The sequence below is a fragment of the Lutra lutra genome, chromosome 2 (assembly GCF_902655055.1).
Source record: "Lutra lutra chromosome 2, mLutLut1.2, whole genome shotgun sequence".
Taxonomy (NCBI): domain Eukaryota; kingdom Metazoa; phylum Chordata; class Mammalia; order Carnivora; family Mustelidae; genus Lutra; species Lutra lutra.
In genome coordinates this window covers 206153154-206175654 of record NC_062279.1, presented here as the reverse complement: position 1 = coordinate 206175654, position 22501 = coordinate 206153154, and the positions used below count along the sequence as shown (strand labels likewise).

General features: G+C 46.4%; 1 protein-coding gene across 1 annotated transcript in view; it reads right to left on the bottom strand.

Moving 5' to 3' along the window:
• FRAS1 (Fraser extracellular matrix complex subunit 1) overlaps positions 1-22501 on the bottom strand; it is a 413592-nt gene that overhangs the window by 10579 nt on the left and 380512 nt on the right. The window contains 7 exon segments of the mRNA XM_047719626.1: positions 5641-5757; positions 9894-10053; positions 11658-11765; positions 13182-13332; positions 16505-16719; positions 18651-18811; positions 20676-20908. Of these exon segments, the coding sequence (XP_047575582.1) occupies positions 5641-5757; positions 9894-10053; positions 11658-11765; positions 13182-13332; positions 16505-16719; positions 18651-18811; positions 20676-20908 (1145 nt within the window).

The following is a 22501-nucleotide window of genomic DNA, read 5'->3' as shown; positions in this document are numbered from 1 at the left end:
GTTCAACTTGGGAGGCCTACAAGAGAGCCAGGTAGAGAGGCAGAGCAGTCAGTCTGATGCAGAAGTCAGGATGTGAGAGGTGAGCCCGGGATGAAGTTGCTCCTTTGTATTTAAAACCTTAGGAAGAAAGGATGAGTGAGACCACCATGTGGAAATGAGAGAAAAGAGACAGTTCTAGCATGGCACTTAGGGTGCTCCAAATTCAAAGGCAATGGGGAAGAGGAGGAACCAGCAGAACAAACAGTGAGGAAAACCCAGTGGGTAGAAGAAAGCCTATAGAGCTTGACACTAGCTGAGTCAAGACAGTGTTTCAAGGAGGTGACTGAACAACTGTTAACTGTTGCAAAGCTGTTGCAAGACATAAAGGTGAGAGTCAACCTCTGGTTCTAGTAAGTTCATTGGTGACCTTGACGAGACCAAGCTGGGTGAAGGGATGAGTGCGGAAGCCTCACTGCGGTGGGCTCAAGAGATAGAGAACGGAAGGTGCTAAACTGGAGATTGCAAGTCTAGGCAACTCTTGAGAGATAACTTGAGGTACAGGGAAGGGAAAATGAATGTGGAGGGAGAAATGAAGTCAAGAAGTGACTTTTTTTTTAAAGATGGGTGAAGTTACATGTTTTTAATGCTGATTGGAGTGATTCGTAGAGAGGAGACTGGCTTATAAGATGCTCTTTATAAAGTCGGATGAGAGGATTTGGGTTTCAGTGCACAAGGGGGGCGCTGGCTTCAGTAGGAGCTAGGACTGTTCCTTCATGGATAGCTATGTACCTGCAGATGCGGGGAGGGGGTAGATATGATGTTAGGAGCTTGGGTGAGTTCTCTTCTGATTTCTTCTGTTTCCTCCAAGAAACAGGACACAAGATAATCAGCTGAGAGTGAGAATGGGGGAAGATATAGCAAATTTGAGTGGGAAAGAATACAATAGTTGAGAAGAGTGAGAGAGTGAAGCCATTGTTAGGGAACTATTTTGTTTTCTGCTGAGAAGACCTGCGGGTCAACTTGAGGTTAGTGATAATGAATTTGAAGTTTCCTGACTTTGACCTTGCTGGACATTCTGCAAGAACGCTCCTCCTCTGTCTGCCTTTCTTTGCCAACTCAAACATCACAGTGCCTAGGAAGTTCACTCTCCTTCTCTTCCCTTCCAGGCTAGGTCAAATCCCTTATCATTTGTTCCCACTATTTCATGCACTTTTCTTTCACGGTACTTATCATGACCTGATATTTTATTTAAATAAAGTGACTTAAAATATAAGTCAGGTCAAAGTCCACTTCACCCGTTACAGGCTGCACAGAGTCACAGCTGATGTCTACTCGCTCACTGTTTTACTGTCATTGCTAGCCAAGCTTCCGACACACACGTTTGTTAAAGAACAATGCGTGAGGGATAATTTCAGTGCTTCACACTTGCGGCAGAGTCCACCTGACTATTCCTTACTTCTGAGTGAAGGTGCCGCAGTGGGTAGATCTGAGAAGGTGGGGTACGGGGGGGATCTTGGAGCGTAGGAGCAACGGGCACAAGCTAGGGCTGACCCTGCTTCGACAACTTGGATGTAACCATTCGTTGCACCAAGAGCTCATTTAGCGGACTCAGGAAAACAGGTTTTTCTTGGTCCTGGTATTACCAGATTCCACATAGTGCCTGACACCTAAGATACTCAATAAATAGTTACTGATTAAACAGAGCAAATCATGGACTAGAGGGGATGACAGTGATTTACAAGGTGAAACGATCCAACAGACCTCACAAAAACAGGCATTCGAGGAGACACAGTTCCTTTGAGTTCAATCTGAGTTCCCTGCGTCGGCCTTGATTATTTTCTGTGTTGCAGTTCTAATGCATCCCTAGGGAGCCACAGAGATGATCCAAAGCAAGGGTAGGCCCTACGGAGAGTCACCCTGGGAAGAACAGGGACCCCACAAGTAATGATCTCCCTGATGTAAAGCAAAGACTCCCAAACCTGAAGCCTCAGTAAAGGGACCCAATGACACTGTTCCCTCTGCGACCCCCAAGCCCACACAGCACCAGGGGTACAGATGGGCTGGTGTCTCCTTTGCTCCTGCCATTTCAAATGTCAAAAGAATTAAAAAAAAAAGTTCTGGCACCTCCCCGGGAGAAACTCTTCTCACCTGTGTACGCTCAGAGACACACAGAGCATTCTTCACAATAGAATGTGGGATTATACACCAAGCAGAATGGCCCAATAACGTGCGGCATCCCCCTACAATGAACACTTTAGACAGAGAGGCTCACCGTACAGTACTCACACAGTACACAAATCAACACAATGCTGGCACACTTCTGAAGCAAGAAGTGACTCAGTAGCAAAACAAGAAAAGCTGCAGAGAGAATTTGTGCAGGAGGACGTTTTTATATTGCTCAAAACCACACAAAGTCATCCACAAGTCAACACGAGGTAAACCAGAAACCAGAACAAGGGATGATAAGGACAAATATCACTCTAGCGGTTCCCCGGCTGGGGGAGGTGGTGGACAGAGCAACTGGAGGCCACTACAGGTATCTAAAAGGTACTGGGAATGTTCTCGTTCTTTTTTATTTTACTCCAACTTTCACCTGTTACAAAATGGGAATAACGGTGTCAATGTTGTGGGGCACACTACAGTGAGAAGTAAATGTTAAGAGCTTAGTGCAGAGTCTCCCACACCGTCTGCACCCCATACGTGATGTTTAACGTCGCCAGCAGTTACGATTACCTACTTGATCATCAGTAGCCCAGTCCCAGAGACACTCGCTCAGGCAGTTGAATTCCTATCAGATGATGCTCTATTACTCGAGGTTTTATAGATGATCTTCTATCTAAAATATATTCATAACTTAGAAACTGAATACGTGAATACAATCCCCCAGCATATGTCGCCTGATTATTCGCCCTCTGTTCCTCCTTATTGCAGCCAACTACCATTTTCCCAGTCACTTCCCTCCCTCAGTTGGCTGACCACCGTGCTCCTACCACGGATCTTGGTGATTTTAGCGTCCACAGGGATGAATCATCTGACACCCTTCAGCTCTCAGTTCCTTGACAGCTTTGCCTCCAAAGAGCTTGTCCACCCGACTGTGGCCACTCACGCGTCACGGTCCGACTATGTGCCACCTCCCCAAGCCTCATTTCCCAGCACCTCGCTCTCTAACTACCACCTGCTGACTTCCCCGCTCACCCCTACTGTTACTTCCACTCGTTCACTCTCTAATCACACAGGACCTCCCTGACCACTGTGACCAGGAACGGGAACACCAGCACACTCATGGGGGGAAGGTAGACACCTTGTTCCCTGTAACAAACACTTCAGAAAACTGTCTGCAGGGACGCCTGGGTGGCTCAGTTGGTTGGACGACTGCCTTCGGCTCAGGTCATGATCCCGGAATCCCGGGATCGAGTCCCACATCAGGCTCCCAGCTCCATGGGGAGTCTGCTTCTCCCTCTGACCTTCTCCTAGCTCATGCTCTCTCTCACTGTCTCTCTCTCAAATAAATAAATAAAATCTTTAAAAAAAAAAAAAAAAAAAGAAAACTGTCTGCAGTTTTTTAGAAAGTTAAGCATGTATCCACCATGTGATCCAGCCACTGTATTCCTATGTGCGCACACGAGAAAACAGAAAGCCTATGTCCATGTAAAGGCTCGTGTGTCTATGTTCATGGTGGCTTTACTTCTCACCACCATCACCTGGAAACAACCCAAATGCCCGCCAGCGGATGAGCTGATAAGTGAACCAGAGGACCTCAGTTCTCTGGGAGACGACCAGCACCGATGGGAACAGATGGCTGCTACGCACAACGGAAGTCATAAAAATACTCGCGCTCCATGAATGAAGTCGGAGAAGGATGCATCCTGTGTGACACCATTGACACGAAGCTCTAGAAAGTGCAAAGTAATCTGTAGTGATGGAGGCAGATCAGTGGATCCCGGACAAAGCAATGGCTCAGGAGGGGTGGGAGGGAAGGCTACCGAGGGGCACGAGGAAATGGATGTGTTCGTCACTGTGCTAGTTGTGGTGGCTTCATGGGTGTACACGTATGTCGGAAGTTATCGAATTGTATCTACCTGAATATGCACAGTTTGTCTTATTGTCAATGAGACGGCAATTTTAGAACTCATCGGGCTCTCGGCACTGCCTGATTGGCTGCTATCGGCAACCCTTGCCCACTTCCCCACTCTGAGATGACTGCCTCACGCCCTCCTCTCTTCCCAGACCTCAGGCTTCCTTACTTCCAGTCGAGGCTCAGCTTCTCAGTTTTTTGAGAAAACAGATTTAAGCAGATTCTACTTTGCCATCCCTGTCCTCCAATCTACAAATTCTCCCCTCACCTAGATCCATATAGGCCCTCCCTCCTCTTCCAGTGGATGAAAGCTCTGGGCTTCTAGTGAAGGTGGGCCCGTCCCCTCTTGTCTTGGACCTATCCCTACCCTGCTCAAAGGCTTGGCTCTGCAGACTTCCCCCTCTCCTGCTGCAACATTACATTTCACCTAACAGACCAATAGGGTTGCTCCCACCAATAAACAGACACCCTGAAATATTTTCCACTCTAAATCACAAATAAGACCTCCTTTGGCTTTGTATCTATTTCTAACCACTGTCCCTTTCCTCTGACATTCATTATAATTAAACACCATAGGCATAGTTTATCCTTGTTGTCTCTACTGTCTCTCCTGGGTCTCTCATGGTCTGATCAGGCTTTAATGCCTCAGTCCACTGGGCCTGCCCTTTGTCAAGATTACCACTCACTTCTCAATCGCCAAATCCCATGGCCCATTCTCAGTTTAATTTGAACGTCACGTTCCAAATTCTCTCTATGGTAATGTCAGATCCTGTCCTCAACATCCTCTTAACAATGTTTCCTCTTCGCTTTGCCCAGTTGCTGGGGAGACAGCGCTAGAGAAATGCTGCCTGAGAGCAGAGGCTACTTGTAATGCTCTGCTGTGGTCTCCATGCCAGACCAGAGCCCCGCACACAGTAAGAGCTGAATCAACAGTGGGTGAATGAGAGAAGGTGTGGCGGATGCAGACAGTCTCGGGTCTGAGGTGGGTACCGGCTAATGTAGAGTTGATTCTCATTATTCGTAGTATGTTCTCGAAAGTCACGGTGAATGTGTGTCAGTGAGTACCGAGCCACTGTCCCGGGGCAGACGCAGGGCAGAGCTCTTGCAGCCATGCGTCACATTTTCACCAACTGGCCAATACCTAGCCCCGTTCTCTGCATGTTTCTGTTTAAAACACCTTATTTAATATGTTGTTAATTTGTTAACATAGAACGTGTGGCAACGGCACTTAGAACCTGTGCCTGAGACTTCTTATACTTAGGCATCAGGTAGACCTCAGCACTAGCTTGGGAGCCGCTGTCAACGTGAAATCACTGGTTAAAAAAAAGCACAAAAGTGTGCAAACCACGACACCACCCAGACCCTGAAAACGATACTTGTTTGTAGTGAGAAAGCTGACAGAAAAAGGGAGAGTGCTGCCTTGCTTGACCTGAGCTGGGAATGTGGGTGTCCAGAGGCTCAGCGTTTTGCCACCTGGTCTGTGTGCGAATGACCACGAAGCCATCGCAGGACCGATGCCACCGTCACACACACACGGGAGCGAGGGGGTGAACTGACAGGCCGTGAGGCTTTGCCGGCTTCCCTACCTTTCCGGGGCATGTGCGGTGCAGGCCAAAGGCTTGTCCCCCGGGTCAACCCATGGCTGTGTGGGCTGCGCGGTGCACGGGATCAGGTAGATGGTGTACTCGCCCGAGTAGTCCTTCCTGGAAACACGCAAGCACACTGCAGTGAGAGGCCGTCTTCTAGCTCATCTACTCACCCAGACACACTGCCTTCGTCCAACACGGTTCCGGGGGTATCTGCACTCCGCATCGATAGGCTTTATGAGTCCCGAACGCAATCTTCAGACAGTCCTCACCGGTCACTGCAACTGTCAGGGTATTGTCCAGACGTGTTCAATAGAGCTACTTTACCCCATTCCAGTCCTTTCCATGAGAAAAGCTGAGAGAGGCATCTTGTTTATAAAATCGTAAAAAGGTTCAAGGAAAGATAAAACAGAACTGGCCACTTCCTTTAGATTCCCATGAAACTTGTCTGACAATTTCTGTTTAGTGTTTCTTGTTGATGGGTGCCCCGTTCAACACATTCTTGACTGTGAAAGATTTTATTTATTAAAGATTTTATTTATTTATTTGACAGACAGAGATCACAAGTAGGCAGAGAGGCAGGCAGAGTGAGGGGGAAGCAGGCTCCCCGCTGAGCAGAGAGCCTGATGCGGGGCTCGATCCCAGGACCCTGAGATCATGACCTGAGCCGAAGGCAGAGGCTTTAACACATGGAGCCACCCAGCAACCCAAGATTTTATTTATTAAGACATGGACAGGTAAGCGGCTGCTCTGACAGAAGTGGTGGCCAATGTCTCAGGGTTAAAGGGCACCCCACTCCAGAGAATGCCCACACCCACATTTCCTTAGCATTCGGTTTCTGGGCTCCTCTTCCAAACTCTACAGACCCAGCCTGTCATGGGGTTGTAGAACAATGTCTCTTCTCATAGGAGACTAAGCGCTGGGCATTTCCCTGTTTGTGCTGGATCACAGGATTCTGTAGGTTATGTCACCAAGAGCAGGGAGCCTTTGCACCCTCACAGCTGTCGTGGAGCAGCAGCCCCCGCCCTGAGAGCCTGCCTGGAAGACAGCCAGACAGCCAGAGGCTTTGGGAAGATTATTCCAGAGTCTTGGGAGGCTGCCGTCCCCAGAATGAAGACGGTAGGGCTATGAATTGTAATTTTAACTCTTGTGGACAATCCCTGAGAATTCTCACATTTGCTGAGTTTGTTGTTTGCCCATTTCTTTTGTATTTATTGATTTATTCATAAAGTGATAGCAAAGACTTGGTTAGATAAATAAACAAATACAACTTGTACGACACATCCTGGGGTCATTTTAGTGGAACGGTAGAAGCTGGAAACTGCGAGATGCTCTAAACCTGGCTTGCCTTTGCCTTTCCACAGTTCCATGACCTTCAGCAAAACACGCAAACTTTCAGAGCTGAGTTTCTAAGTCCCTTCCTGCCGGGCCGTCCATATGTCTGCTGTTTTCCTCCATGACCCCTCTCTTCCTCCAAACCTTGGAACAGGGGAGATGAGACCTTACACATCCTATCTGAATTACATGAAAATTGACACGCATAAGGTGAATAGTAACCCGTAATTAATAGAAACACTCAGAACTGTCCCTGCTGGAACCCTTGCTTTCACACTGCGGGATCATGCCGCCTCTCCGCTCAAGCCTACTGTGGCTCTAGGGTAAAGGCCAAGGTCCAAGCTCTGGTCTGCAAGGCCCTGCGTGGTGCCCCCCACTCCTTCTTTGACGTTACCACCCGTTCTCCTCCTTCCTGCTCACCCCCTCCAGTCGTACCGGCCTCCCTGCTCTCCTCCCCAGGGTGCGAGTCATGCTGCGGACTCGGGAGTCCGGCCAGCGAGCTCCCACGCCTCCTCCAAGTGTTCGCTCAGACACACCCTCTCGACGAGGCCTACTGTGCGCATCCTAATTGAAATCACTCCTGATTTCCCTCAGAGCCTGCTCTAAATCCTGTATTTTTGGGGGCACCTGGGTGACTCAGGTCATGATCCCGGGGTCCTGGCATCGAGTTGTGCATTGGGCTCCCTGCTCAGCGGGGAGCCTGCTTCTCCCTCTCCCTCTGCTTCTCCCCCTGCTTGTGCTCTCTCTCTCTCTGTCAAATAACTAAATAAATTCTTAAAAATAAATCCTTCATTTTTCCATGGCACTCCCACTTTCTAACATGTTCTGCTATGCTTTTTACTATGGCCACGTTTTGTGTCTTCGTACTTCACTGTAAATGCTGTGTGCATCTTTATTTTGTCCATGGATGCATCCTTGTGCCTAGAACCTACCCTAAGGCACAGTAAATAAAATGCTCAATAAATATTTGTTGAACAAATGAATGCAGGACAAAGTACATGGCTTCCCAACCCCACAGTCGTACTTTTCTCATCCCTAAATATGATTTAGGTCCATTTCTTCACTATCTCTGCAAATATGCCAAACAAGGCCCTAGAGGTAGGTTTTGAATTCTGTAGGTCTCCTCCTCTCCTTCCTACAACTAGGCCTTTCTCATTGCATCATGGAGCACGGGCTGCCCACCTCCTCCATGAAGCCTTGTACAGCTCCCAGCCCTCCCTGAACAGCGATGGTCTCCGCATCCTGTGCCTCTTACATCGCACATGGCACAGCAAACTGGATGCTGTTCTACACTTTACCATTTATCTATATGTTTTTATCTCCTTTCCTTAAACTCTTGAGGGATGCTTATTCAGGACCTACCACGCACTAAAACCTGAGTCTCTGGGGATTCAAGATCAATCAGGCATGCCTTTACCCTCGGGGAGCTCACAAGCTGATGGAAAATGCGACCCTACTTTGAGCACGTCACATGAGCTGCGTTCCAGTATAAGCTGGAACAAAGTGGGAAGAGGAGGAGGGGTTTCCAGCACTGCATGGAGAGTCAGGGAAGGCATCACAGAGGGGTCAGCATTTGAGTCTTCGAGCTGGGGCTCCAAGGAGTTCGAGGTCTGCAAGACGGAAGAGCAGGGAGGGCAGAGGGAACTGCAAAGGCCAGGAGGTACTGACGGGCGGGTGGGTTCCGGGGTTGGTGAGATATTTAATGCAGTTCAGAAGGTTGGGTTTGAGATGAGGCTGGAGGGGAGGGCACGGGCTTTGAATAAAGAATTTGGACTTTATCCAGGAGGCCGTGGGGAGTCAGCAGAGGATGTAAAGAGGACAGTTTCTGTGTCTATAAATTAGGACAAAGTACGTGTATGATCTCATGGGCTTCTAGGAAGCAGAGCCTTTGAAGTTTATTACATATTGATTTCAAAGGAATCATTATTAAGAAAATATCTGATATAAAACCTAAAATTCACAAAGAAATCTTTTTGAAAGTGATTCTTAAGACAACCTGCTACATCTTAACTAGAAAGCTAGAATAAGAACTTCATGCTAAATACCAGTCTTAATTTCATGATCTAGAAAATGAGGATGATAACATTTATGATGGTTGCCTCATTATCCTTTTCATGGTAGTAGTTTTAATAGTGTTTCTCCTATTCTTCCCCTTTACAAATGAGATAGTTTACGTATTTAACCAATTCCTATTCTACCTCTATTTTGGTGTAGGAGAGAAATAAATCTTATTATTTATTTTACAGAGATTGGACCATAAGGGGTGCCATCTGGACCTGATAACCAGAGATCCTGGATTTTGAACTAGTGGTAGTGATTGGATGGAAATTTTCTTATTATACTAAGGTTTTTTTAAAAAATGGTTTTATTTATTTATTTTAGAGAGAGAGAAAGGAAGAGAGGGACAGAGCATGAACAGGAGGGCGGGGGGCAGGGCAGAGGGAGGAGAGAATCTCAAGCAGACTCTGTGCTGAGCGTGGAGCTTGACCCAGGGCTCAACCTCATGACCCTGAGGTCATGACTGGAGCTGAAACCAAGGATGCGTAACCAGCAGAGCCACCCAGGTGCCCCACCAAGGTATTAATTAGACGTGTTTTCCAGGCAGTTGTGTCCTGGGACTAAACTCTAGCCTACAGGATGTAAATAGAAGTGATATGCAGCCTTCCTAGTCATATCCGCGTCGTAAGGGTAACCACCTCCTCATCTACGCAGCACAAGCTGATCCGACTGACTTTGTTTCTTTCTCTACTTGTCAAAGGGTCATTTCTACCCCTCCCCTTAAAACGGAAATCCAACTTCTGACAAAAAAAAAAAAAAAAAGAAGAAGAAGAAGACGACGACGACAAGGCCACGTATCCCAAGCCTCTGAAAGAGACTGAGAGCGTTTCAGGTCTCCCCAAGCCCCAGCCCGCACTCACCTGTTGTAGGAGCTGGTGGCTCTCCAGAGCTGATACGGGGAGTCGAAAGTCTGAGCGCTCCACAGCAGCTGCAGCTCAAACTCGATCCCCCCCAGGTGGTCTGGAGTCAGTATGAACGACCTCGCGTCCGGCAGGCTGTGGTGCTCCGTCACAAACTGTCCTGTTTCAGGGGGAAGCAACACACTTCACCGTGAGTCTGCTCGTACGTGAGACGAACCCTCTGCTAAAGCCTGCACCGAATTCATATCCTTCCACCAAACAAGTAAGGTTGTACCTTCCCCCTCACACCTTAGGATCTCTCCACCCTGGCTGGACGGCATGGCACACCCCGGCCTATCAGCCAACTCACGATGGACGCGATGGTCACACAACTTGTCAACATCACCAGTGTTCCTTGTGAAAGTGGTGTGGGTGTATTCACAATAACAGGGGTCCTTGTGTGGCAATGAATGTCAAGGACACTTAGTTTTGAATTCCCAAAAACATGTTTATTTTTTTTTTTAATATTTTATTTATTTATTTGTCAGAGACAGAGGGAGAGAGAGTGAGCGAGCACAGGCAGACAGAGAGGCAGGCAGAGGCAGAGGGAGAGGCAGGCTCCCTGCCAAGCAAGGAGCCCGATGTGGGACTCGATCCCAGGACGCTAGGATCATGACCTGAGCTGAAGGCAGCTGCTTAACCAACTGAGCCACCCAGGCGCCCCCAAAAACATGTTTCTTAAAGGCAGAAAGGTCTTGGTAGTTTATAACAGAAATATCAGTTTCAGATTAAAAAATTACATTTAGTGGTGCTTGGATGGCTCAGTGGGTTAAAGCCTCTGCCTTCGGCTCAGGTCATGATCTCAGGGTCCTGGGATGGAGCCCCGCATCGGGCTCTCTGCTCAGCGGGGAGCCTGCTTCCCCCTCTCTCTCTGCTTCCCTCTCTGCCTACTTGTGATTTCTGTCAAATAAATAAAATCTTAAAAAAAAATTACATTTAAAGCCACTCAAGTCCTCAGTAGAGGGAGATGATTGTAAACATCATTGAAAAGGTAAAGGTTACTCAGCAGGACACTTCTACTCTTTAAAAATGCAGTCATATAGTGTCATGAATAAATAAAAGTAGACAGACTTCTAGACTGAGAGACGAAGAAAATGTAACAGCCAGAATACAATATGTAAATACGGATTGGACCCAACATTCCTTTTATATAAACAGATATAAACTAATATAAAACAATATAAAAACAAACGGCAAAGACATTTGTAAGGCAAGAGAGGGAATATGAATAGGAACTAGATACGACTGGATCAAACTTAAATATCTTGGATGTAGTGACAGCTCTGTGATGTGTAAGAGAATGCCTTTGTTCTGAGCAGATGTCGACTGAAGGATTTAGGGTAACCTGACATGAAGTCTGCAACTTCTTTTCAAATGTGGTACAAAAAAATGGGTATGCGTGTGTGTATGGAGGCATACCTATAAAGTAAAATGTTAACAATTGTTGACTTTGTTTTTCATTGCTCTACTCTTTTGCCTTTTGTCTATGTTTATAATGTTTCTCTTTTTAAAAGATTTTATTTATGCAAGAGACACAGGGTGTGAGAGCATGAGCAGGCAGGAGGGGTAGAGGGAGAGGCGGAAGCAGACTGTGGAATAGGGAGCCCAGGGCGGGCCTCGATCCCAGGTGAGCCAAAGGCAAACACTCAACCGACTGAGCCACCCAGGTGCCCCTGTCATGTTTCTTAATAAAAAAAATTGGGGGAAAAACTGCACTGATATTACCTCTGAATTTGGCATGGGTCTTGAATTCAATGACGAGACGGCCGTCCTCTCGAATGTAGATTCTTATTATCTGAAGCCTGGCAGAGAGCACGCTGTCTGTCTGGATTCCTGGGCAGGCGACCATACACCAAACATCCAGGTTAGAGAACAGAGAACATCTCCGAGATAGGAGCCTACATGTGAGTTGTCCCAGTGATACCTCTAAGTAGAGCCGCACAGTCATTTGAATGTAAGTTAAGAAAAATTTGTATATTCATATGAACACAGAATGTATTTAGACACATTTGCCAATTAAAACTGTATAACAGTTCATTCTACTTGGGTTTTTGTTTTTTTTGTTTTTGTTTTTGGTTACAGTTCCATTCTCCTTGACATAGTTTCTTCATGCCTGAAAATGCCACAGCCCAGAGTCAGGGTTCTAGCCCATTGCTCAAAAAAAATTGGTCCTTAAACTTCTTCCTGTCAACTTTACACCAGGATGTGATGACAGTGCATCTGCTTCAGACTCTATTTACTTTTCCTCACGAGGACACCTTTCATGACCCAACAGAACCATAAGAAATGTCCTGGTGGCTACATTTAGTATTCAAACCAATGGATGATTCAAGATTAGCTTGTAGAAGCCCAGCCACATATGGCATGACATGAGCAAACCACAGCTTCCGGGGGTAATTACAATCATGATGCTCAATGGGTTCGGTAGGACCCAAAACTAAAGGGTAAACAAAGGAGGGGGAAAACAACATTCAAAAAGAACCCCAAAGCGTAAGAAATTATCTGATCCAGAGTGTGAAAACTTCCAGGTTATTTTCCTAAGAGAAATATAAAACAAATGATTTAAGTTCAAATCACTCAACAGAAAAAAAGACTGTACTTTCTGTTACTAGAGATGAAGCCCTACCTACGGGGCATTCCTGGAGCTGTTTAGTAGCTCAGATCAAGGAAATCCCCTCCAGGGAGGCCAAGAGGGAGAGCGGGAGCAGAAGAAGGAAGGGGAGATCAGTCTGGGGCATCGTGGGGTAGCAGTGGGAAAGCTGGGGAACAGGAGGAGGTGTGAGCTCCTAGCTGAGGGGCTGTCACCAGTAGATGGATCTCTGGTTCCTGAAAAGAACCATGTCCATGTATGCTGACACTAGAAGGCTTCCAGGGATTAAAAACTCAATCCAGATAGCTAGGGATCCAGAGTAGAGGACAGCAAGTGACAGATAGATTCATATACTGCCTGTTAGGGGTTCAGAGGTATCCTCCTGGAGTATAGTCATGTCATTTGCTCCTAGTTAAAAATGGTGTGATTTGTGGCATTTAAGAAGCAAAAGCGTCTTCGAATCAGGTGCATAGGAGCAGAAAAATATATCAAATCAATCTGGTTCACTTTGTTCATTCGGCCTGAGGGGCTGCCCTCCTCTGACTGTCTGCAGGACAACGGGATGAGGAATGGAGCTCCCGTCAGAAGTCACTACTTGCTACCTCGTTTCATTTTGCTTGAACATAAGGTCGGGAGAGTTGAGATATCAATGGGTGTACCTGTTCTCCACAGAACGGTGTCGTAGAAGAAGGAAAACTCCATTTCGGTGTGGTGCTCCAAAGAGGCCCAGCCCCTGGGGGCTGTTACGTAGATGTAGGACACATAGAGCGGCACGTGGACGGTCAGGAAGGACTGAGCGGAGTCTCTCACCTGCCAAGCAAATGGTGTGCACACAAAGGGTTATTTCTTCCCTGGGATGAAGAGGCATATGGTTATGACATCTCAGTTCAACTTTTACTTCCTCATTTAGCCACTGACTCAATAATTTCTTTTTAAATTTAAAAAAAGATTTTATTTATTTATTTGTCAGAGAGAGAGAGAACAAGTAGGGGAAACAGCAGGCGGAGGGAGAAGCAGACGCCCCGCTGAGCAAGAAGCCCAATGCGGGACTCGATCCCAAGACCCCAAGATGAAGGCAGAGGCGTAACTTACTGAGTCACAAAGGCGCCCTCATCAATAACTATTGACCAAGTGCCCACGACATGCTAGGTGCCCAGGCACCAGACTGACCTTCCTCCTCAGCAGTGAGAAGCCCTTATGGAACCCACAGTCTAGTAAGGCAATGCATACATTTTAAAAATAAAGAAAGGGATGGGAAGTGCCCAGGAGGCTTCTTTTATAGGCTGATCCGGGAAGGCTTCTCTGAGGAGGTGACACCTAAACAAAAACAATTCTGAAGACTGAGAAGGATATTTGCTTCCACTGTTCAGTTGCTGGAAGACTTGACTGAGACTTTAAAAGTAACAGTTATTCCCAAAGGATTAAGACATAGCCCCTCGCTGACCACACTTTCTGGTGACCTGTAGGAGAGTCCGAATCAACCCTAATTGGACAGACGCCCAAGTCTGGACCCTTGGAATGAGCGTGTGGCTGACGGGGGTGTTTTAGTGAGTAGTCACATCTCTCGCAACAGGAACTCAGGTCATGGGACTTGGATATTGTATCTAGGAAACTTAGCCACACACAGTTCAGAGCTGCACATGCTTGTGTAATTCCCCGTCTCATACTACGCCTCACTGAAGAAGTTTTGAAAAGGCAGCACAGCACACTTCCAAGAGATTAGTTCTTCTAAGGGGATTCCTGTTACTGCTATTAATTAACGGCTCAAAAAATTTTTATTTTACTATGCAATGAACAAAATTGGATAGAAAGATAACAAAATACAAGCAGAAGTTTTCATGGGGAAGGTAATTGTGTATACGTGTGTATGAATGCGGGACTTGATTTATTCATTTTGTATTTCCCTCTGTAAACATATTTCTTTGATAATAAAAAAGCTTAGTTTGAAAAAATGTTATTTTTGTCATTGGTAAAATGCTATAATATACTCTACTATGGACTTACATTTTTCTTTTGTTTTCAAACACAATGTAAAGTGTTTCCTTGGGTAGTTTAGGAAAAGACCCAAATGTTTCATCAATATTTGGGACATCAACATTTTCTTTTTCTACAAAATTTTTTCATATTCAGTGGTGTCAGGGATTCAAGGTTTGATTCCAAATGTTTCAAGACTCTGCAAATTCCATATTCATTAAAAAATATCTTTTGAAATGTTTTATTCTGTTTTCTTTGGAAAATTTTCAGATTTTCTCTAGACCTCACGCCACATTCTGTCCCTTTAGTACACAGGCTTTGTTAAAAACACATGGTCCAATCTCAGGATTGTTGATATTAGAACCTCAATAATTATTTAGTTGATTGGAAAAACTAATTTTCCCTCCTCTGTTTTTGCTTTCTATTCTTTATCCCTCATGATATTACTTGCTAATCCTTAAAAAAACAAAAAACAAAAAACCCAAACCTTGACAAATGCTTACCACATACCTACACTGTGCTAAGTACCCTCCCATGCTGAGATGATTGGCTACAATTTCAGAAGAGATTCAGAGCAGTTATGAGAGGGAAAGACATGAACTAGGGCTTGGTTGTAAATTCTACATTCTTTCTACCATATACCCAGCTGTTTCAGCCATTTTTGAAGAAACAGACTGCAATGAAGTAATTCTGTGTATCTATTCTATGTTGGTTTAAGAAGTGGGGCATTTATAATGAGAAATCTTAGTCTTTGAGATTTTTAGGCATATTCTGAACAAAAATACCCCAAAATGTAATTAGAGTAAAAACCACGGAGAACACAGAATACTAAATTTTGAGAAGCCAGAGGAGGAACCCATCACTTAGTTTTGCATTTTGGGGAGTTGAACTTAGGTCATGCAACTGCAGAAACAGAGAGCCAACCTAAGAATGCCTTCATTTTCCATTCGGTAGAGGGCAGTAGTGCACATGAAATGAGAGTGAACCAAAAGGAGAGGCATTACAAAGAAACAAAAACATTTTAATCAAAGACAGGGTCCCAAAATAATTACTCTAAGTGCCTCCAGAAGTCCCTCTTTCCTATTCAAATCTGATTTGAAATGAAGAACAAATGTCACTTTTAGCTCACTGAGATAACCGCTCATCGGTGGGTACAGTCTGCTTTAGATTTAATTTTCCCATGAGGATACGTTAGCCTCATCCCTTTGATAGGACTGCCCTCCTAGGATGATGGCTTCTTACTAAACTTCTGTCACTCGTGTTTAGTAACTGTTAAGAAGTGTCGGGGCACCTGGGTGACTCAGTCGGTGAAGTGTCTGCCTTGGGCTCAGGTCATGATCTCCAGGTCCTGGGATCAAGCCCCACATTGGGATCCCTGCTCAGTGGGGAGCCTGCTCCTCCCTCTCTCTCTGACCCTCCCCCTCACTTGTATTCACCCTCTTCCTCAAATAAATTTTAAAAGTGTCCATTTTTGCAAGGTTGTCGGTTCGGCATAGGTTTGAAGTGGGCATGAAATCAATGTGTCTTCAACAATTGTCTCCATGATGCTTCAAAAGAGAGCGGCTCTCCTTGTCTTCTGAAGGCGCACCTCCTTTCAACTTACTTCCCTGCGCACGGAAGAGAACACATCTACTCTGTAAAAACTTTGCCATCAAAAGTAAACCCTTTTGGCTTTCCACAGTATACCTAGAGCGGAAAAAAATATATATACGGAGAAGTAAATATTAGATTCTTATATAAGTGGCTGTGCCAGAGAGTAAATTTTTTCCACATTAATTTGAACATTTTCCACATTCTTTTTCCAATGAATTGATTTAGCAGACTTTGGGGGGCTCCTTCTAGCCACCATGCTGCTCAGGGACTTAAATTAAAGATGACTCCCTTGGCTTCCCAGGTCTTGGGGGCTGCTGGAAGCAGCATCCTAACAGAAGTGCTTTCAGGAACAAACCAGGCTTCCATACAGCACTCAGGTGTGCGCCCCCTTCCCAGAAGCCCCCGGAACACCCACCTGGAAGTCAGCAGTGACAGACCCCCCGCAGACATCAATTAACTCGGTCATGTCGTAATAGGCATCAAAGGTCCAGACGCAACTCTTGAGGTTCAGGTGTTTGTAGAGCTGGATGGTCTTGGGCTCCCGAACGCTGGGGTCGAATTGGAAGGGGCGGTCGTATCCAGGCCCCAGGGCCGTGCTGTCATAGACCCTGTCGTCCAGGAACCCGGCCTCTGTGCGGGGGGAGGAGCGAGGAAAAGTGACTCAGTCTGTGGACATGCCCTTCACTGGCTGCCCGGGAGCTGAGCGGGGAGAAGGGACGTGTCCTTATGAGACTGAAATAACCCATCCTTCCTCAGTGACTCTATAAGAGAGCAATCCAGGCTCCCAAAACACACTGGGTGAGAAGGTGAGGGGAGCTAGACGACCTGTTGCCTGGGGTTACATAGAGTGACCGAGGTCACAGGTTCTCTAAGAGGCTGCAGGAACCCCAGGAAGAAAGGTGAGCAAATGACACTATCCATGGAGCCAGAGCTCATGGTCTCATGTGTCTTGGAAAAGAAAACACACTGAAACTTTGCAATCAATCCTTGAAGACACAGGCTTACTATATGGATAATTTGTTGATGAATTGTTATTTTTTAAGACTGATTTTTTTTTTTAAAAAAACAGCTTTTATGTAAAGACAACAAACATCTAACTTTCTCCTCCCTCCTATGGTTTCTGAACACTTGGGAAAAAAAAATCTTAATTTTGTGTTAATGAGTAAATAGATCGCTAATGGTGCCTGACTGAACCTCCTGTGCTGTGGGAAAAGTTATCGGCAAAATTGTCGCGAGAAATACTGCCAAGCAACTGAACTGTTCTAGATTCAGGAAGACCTTAACGCAGCGGCGAGCTAAATACAGATGCAGTTTTAGAGTATCAGGATTAAGGTTCTTTATGGCACTAAGGGCAACCATAGTATTCTGAAGGAGTTGATGCATTTCTTAGAACGTTTAACACCAGCACGTGGTCCTCTGCCCCGCAAAAGGACTGGGATCTCAGTTAACATGTGTTGAATTTGATTGTGTTTGAGTAGGAAGAGGAACAAACGTTTAGCCGCTAGCCAGAGCATGTCTCTTTCGGTGGCTGCAGATGTGGACCGGTTAAACGCTCAGGTGTAGCTCAGTGACTTGCAAATAATTTACCCTCAACCAATCTCGACTGGACAAAGACCGTCATTCCCTAAAGGGAGGCCTAATGAATGTGAACGAGCACATGAACGCTCTTCCAGCTTCCCAAACTCCGGTAAATGATTCATCAGTTGTCAAGGGAGGAAACGCGCGTTTAATGGGCACTTGCTCGGGTAAATGGACATGGACAGGATGCTCGGTAGAGTTAAACGTCTGCCCCGGTTAACACGGGGTCGGGCCTCCTTGGCCATCAGCAGCTTAGGGCCTGGACCCGTGGCACGTCGGCTCCTCGGGCCTCCCCTGGTGGCCTCCAGTGACAGAGCGAGCTATAAAGAAGGCCTGTCAGCTAGGGAGGGACGTAGGGTGAGTCGGGCTGATGGCTCTCTCCAGAGCTCCCGGAAGAGTCAGGATTGTGCCCCGACCTTCCCCTCTGCCCAGCTCTGCTTCCTCTCCTTCCCTTTGACGGATGCTGGTCCCCAGTAGCCACCTCACACCCCACACTCCGTGTCAGCTTCTGCTCCCAGGGAACCCATCCTGCAACACGCGACGTCTGCACATTAGCTTTCGAAGGAGGCCGCAGTAAGGCGACTTTAGGGTCCAGACCCTCCCCAACAGTGAGAGAACCAGCCGTTACCATGACAGCTGCTTTGAAAACGTCAACAGATTAAACCATCACCCCGACGGGTGTCAGTTGTTACCCTCATGTCGCAGATAAGGAGACACTGGTTTGGGGAAGTCCAGCTCTCTGTGTGCGGGAGTGTAGAGAGTGGGACAGGGATTCGGACCCGAGACAGTTTGATGGCAAAGTCCTTGTTTTCCCCCATTCGCTTCACTGCCCGAGCGGCCTGTGCCTGGCTGCCTGCTAGGAGGAACGCCACTCATCCCGCAGATCCTGAGGACGGGGGACAGGAAGCAGAGTTCTCTTTGCTGTGTCCCTGGGTCACAGGGCTGGGCTGGAAGGGGAGAGCCACGCGGAGGCCGTCCCTCACCTGAGATGCCTCTCAGGTCGCGGGTGCTGACGAGATTGGAGCAAACGTGCTGGTGTCTGTAGATGGACTCGGACAACAGGAAATGCAGGTTGTGCAGCGGCATGGTAGAGATGAGCGGCAGCATTCCGTCCTGGTGTGGGATCTGCACGGAGATGTGGATTCTGGGGCAAAAATGGGCAGAGATAGTGTTGAGGTGCACACTGGGAACTGCTAATGTGCTACGTGTCTTCCTCACAACTTATTCTGCCTGCACCAGGGAATCTACCATTTTCCGTCCTGAAGCTTCCCAAAGGGGACAATGCACACGTGGGGTCGTCCCCCACCCCTCCCGCCAAGAGTTCCCCCCGCTCAGACCTGATAGCAATCAAGAATCACCATTTTTTTCTCTTCTGTACCAGAAAAGATAACATCACATCCACAAATTAAAGCTTTCTTTTGCTTTCAATGGAAGCTTTGTTTCCTTGTGAGCTACAGTGGGGTGACTGACAGAGGTGGCATCTCCTTCTCTGTCACAAGGGGTGTCTGGGGGAGACTGGGGAGGGCTGACACCTATATTTTTTTTAAGTATTTGTGCCAAATGACGTCACTGAGCTCTTTAAACTCTAAGGTCAATTATTCCTACCCAGGACAATATCTTAGGAAGACTCATATCCTTCTGCTCCTACTGTCTCCTCCCAACTTAAAGAGCCTTCTCCCCACTCTCCCCTTCAAGTTCCAAGCCATGTGGGCGGCCCTCACTGGCCCCCACCCGCAGTGCACTCTCCCCTCGTCTACACGTCTCAGAGCTTAGCTGCCTTTGCACGGGGACATCTGTAACTTTCAGACTCTGTTTATCTTGCCCCCCCACAATGAGGACAAGGATCATTGCGTTCACTTCTTTTGTGTCTCCAGAGCACGTAGTGTGAAATTCTAAATAAAATACGAGCTTAATAAACATGGGCTAAGACTGCGACACGACAGAACTGTACTTAGGGGCTGCGTTATTTTCGTTGTACAAGTTTAAATTTTCAGCATGTTGATTGAGGGTGCCTTTGAGTTTTTACAGCTTGACTCTTGGAACAAAAGCCCAAGAGACATTTTTAAGAGGAATCAGAATCTTGGAATAGGAACGGGATGTCTCTTTTGCTAAGAAGGGGTCAGTCGTGCCTTGGGCACTTCTGCTACTGCTTTCTAACAAAAGTAAATCTTATTCTGCGAGAAAAAAAGAATTTGCATATTCCTGGCTCCATATTTAAATCTGTTTTTTTCTCCATGCAAATGAACCCTCTTCTCTGAACTCAGTTGCTCATAAAGGCACACATACAATTACCACAAGGTTTAATGAATATGTATAATACACATGGATTCTTTTTTGCTAGGCAAACATGAAAGCATCTCTCTTCCATCAAAATCATGGGAGCATAGGAAAAAATAAAAGCACATCTGTCCAGTGACTTTCAATTTATACGGCATTATTATTCCGTTCACTAGATATTTAACAAGTGTTAAAATGTTAAAAGCACTGTCCTGGCCAGAGGGGATCAAATAATAATGATAATCATGGTCTCTGCCCTCACCATCAACTGCAGGGACAGAGAGGGAATGAATGATGACAACGCTCTGAAAGAGGCATACATTGGGCCAGGGGAGCTGGAAGGAGGAGCTTCCAAATCAAATTAGGAAAGAGGATGAGGAAGTTTCTAGAAGGGCTGTCAGGAGCTAGTAGAGTAGGACCACAGGATCTCACGCCGGTGAGTGGACGGGGGCTGGGGATTGCAGTCAGGAGCGACCTGGTGGAAGCCCTGGGGACTGGAGTTCAGTGTGATTCTCTGTGGGCAGACTGGCAGGCAAAGTGACAGGCGAGGGACAGGAGGCTAAGAAGACAGGCAAGGGGACGGATTTTTAGGGGTTTTTGAAGAATTTAAATTTTCCTGAGGCATTTATGACCATGATTCTAAATTTCACAGCAGCATCACTCGTTGATCTGCCTCATCCAGCAAACACACAAAGGAGAGCCCCTCGCTGTGGACGGCGCCCCGGCCCGACCTGTTCGGATGCTCCTTGTGCTTGACGTCCAGGTACTTCAAGGTGGCGATGAAGGACTGTGCCTGGAAGCCCCTGGCTGTCCCAGCCACCACGGGGGTGTGGCAGATAGCACTGTCTGTTCCAATGGTAACAATGTTGCTCCTTAAGGGGGTGCCCACGTGGCCCACTTTGTCTACAGCCTTTGCCACACAACGCACGTGGAACCGCCGGCTGAAGTAAATGCTGTCCAGGACCTACCGGGAAAGATAAAGTACTTGAGACGTGTGTCTGTTCCTCAAAGAGCTCCTGCCACTGTATCTTCTAGATGATATGACACAACCAGTCTCTGGTACAGGGTTATCTGTGCAGAACATCTGTCATCTGTCTGTCCATCCATCTATCCACTCATCCATTGATCTGCTCATTCCTTCACCACAAAACTGCTGACTTTCTCCCAGGAGCCAGGCACTAGGGACAAAGGAGCGAGTATATATAGCCTAAGGCCGTGTGTCAGACCAGGAGCAAGTAGACAGATGGGAACAAGAGCCCAGAGATGACCGGCCACAGTGATAGCATCGTTCTTTTTGTCGATTAGCTTTAGCATAAGGACCACTCGGCTAGTTTCCAGCCCTTCCATTAAGACTGGTTGGCCTCCAGGTCACTTTTGCTGAGGATATAGTGTCAGGATACTGAAAAGAGAGGCTTCCTTCCCAGGAGTTCTTATTTTCCTTTCTTTCCCAGGGCTAGTCCCTCCCCCCAACCCCCGCCTAATGACCACACACACTGGAAAGGTTGTAATAACAGGAAGAGTTGAAGTTGAGAACTTGGCCTCTGACACCTACTGGCCTTTGAAGGTCCTTCGACAGATCCTTTCATGTTCTCAGACTTAGAGAAGCCATAAGAATGCTTAGCTCGGGCTCTGCACAGACTACATGGGTCACCACAACTCTCTAGATAATGTGCACATACACGTAGGGAAGTACATAAGAAGGAAAATTAATTGGTAGTTCTGTGTGCCATAGACCTCCCACAAAGCAATCATACAAACTTATAAATTATACCCATGAAAACAATTTTCACTGAAGTCCATTAAAAATTAAAGAGGATTTTTCCATTAAAATTGTTTTAATTAGCTGCCAAAGCTTTATTTATTTATTTACACATGAACTTAGTTCTGAAGGGATTTGAGGCCTCTTACACAGATGCACACAATACAATGGTATTAAATAAATAATTGAAGAAACAAAGATAGCGCAAAGGAAACTGGGATAAAAGTATTAGTCACCAAGTCATCGCAAGAAGAAAAACTGAAACATCAACTTGGTTAAGTTAAAAATGTATATTTGGCCAAATCAGACCAAGCTGCCTTCCTGGTTTTTTCAAAAGAGAATTAGATACTTAGAAAACCATAAGCTGTAAAGTCTTGTCATTTAAGTTTTTAAATTTTATCAGCTGGTTTGAACTAGGTTACTTTGCAAAAGAATTGACTTTTTGTCTTTTTTGAATAAGCTGTGCAAAAAACAATGGATATGAGAGACGTTGCTTCACCCAGAGCCCTCCCACCCACCCGAGCCTCCCCTCCACCATTATCCCATCTATGGAAGCACTTATTAAAGTGAGAACAAACTGAGAGCTGAATATGAAAAACTCTTGAGAAAGTCCGTCTGAAAGAAATCTCTGATGTCCCAAATTATTAAGTGCACTACTTTTGATCAAAACTGTCGAGGGCTTACTAAGTGCCAGATACCAGGCTGTGGGCCTCCACTGCTTTTAGCTGTCTCTCTGAAGGAGAATGGCGTCACTGGAGTGACGAGCAGTCCCCACAGTGCGCTCTTTCTTAAGGCTGG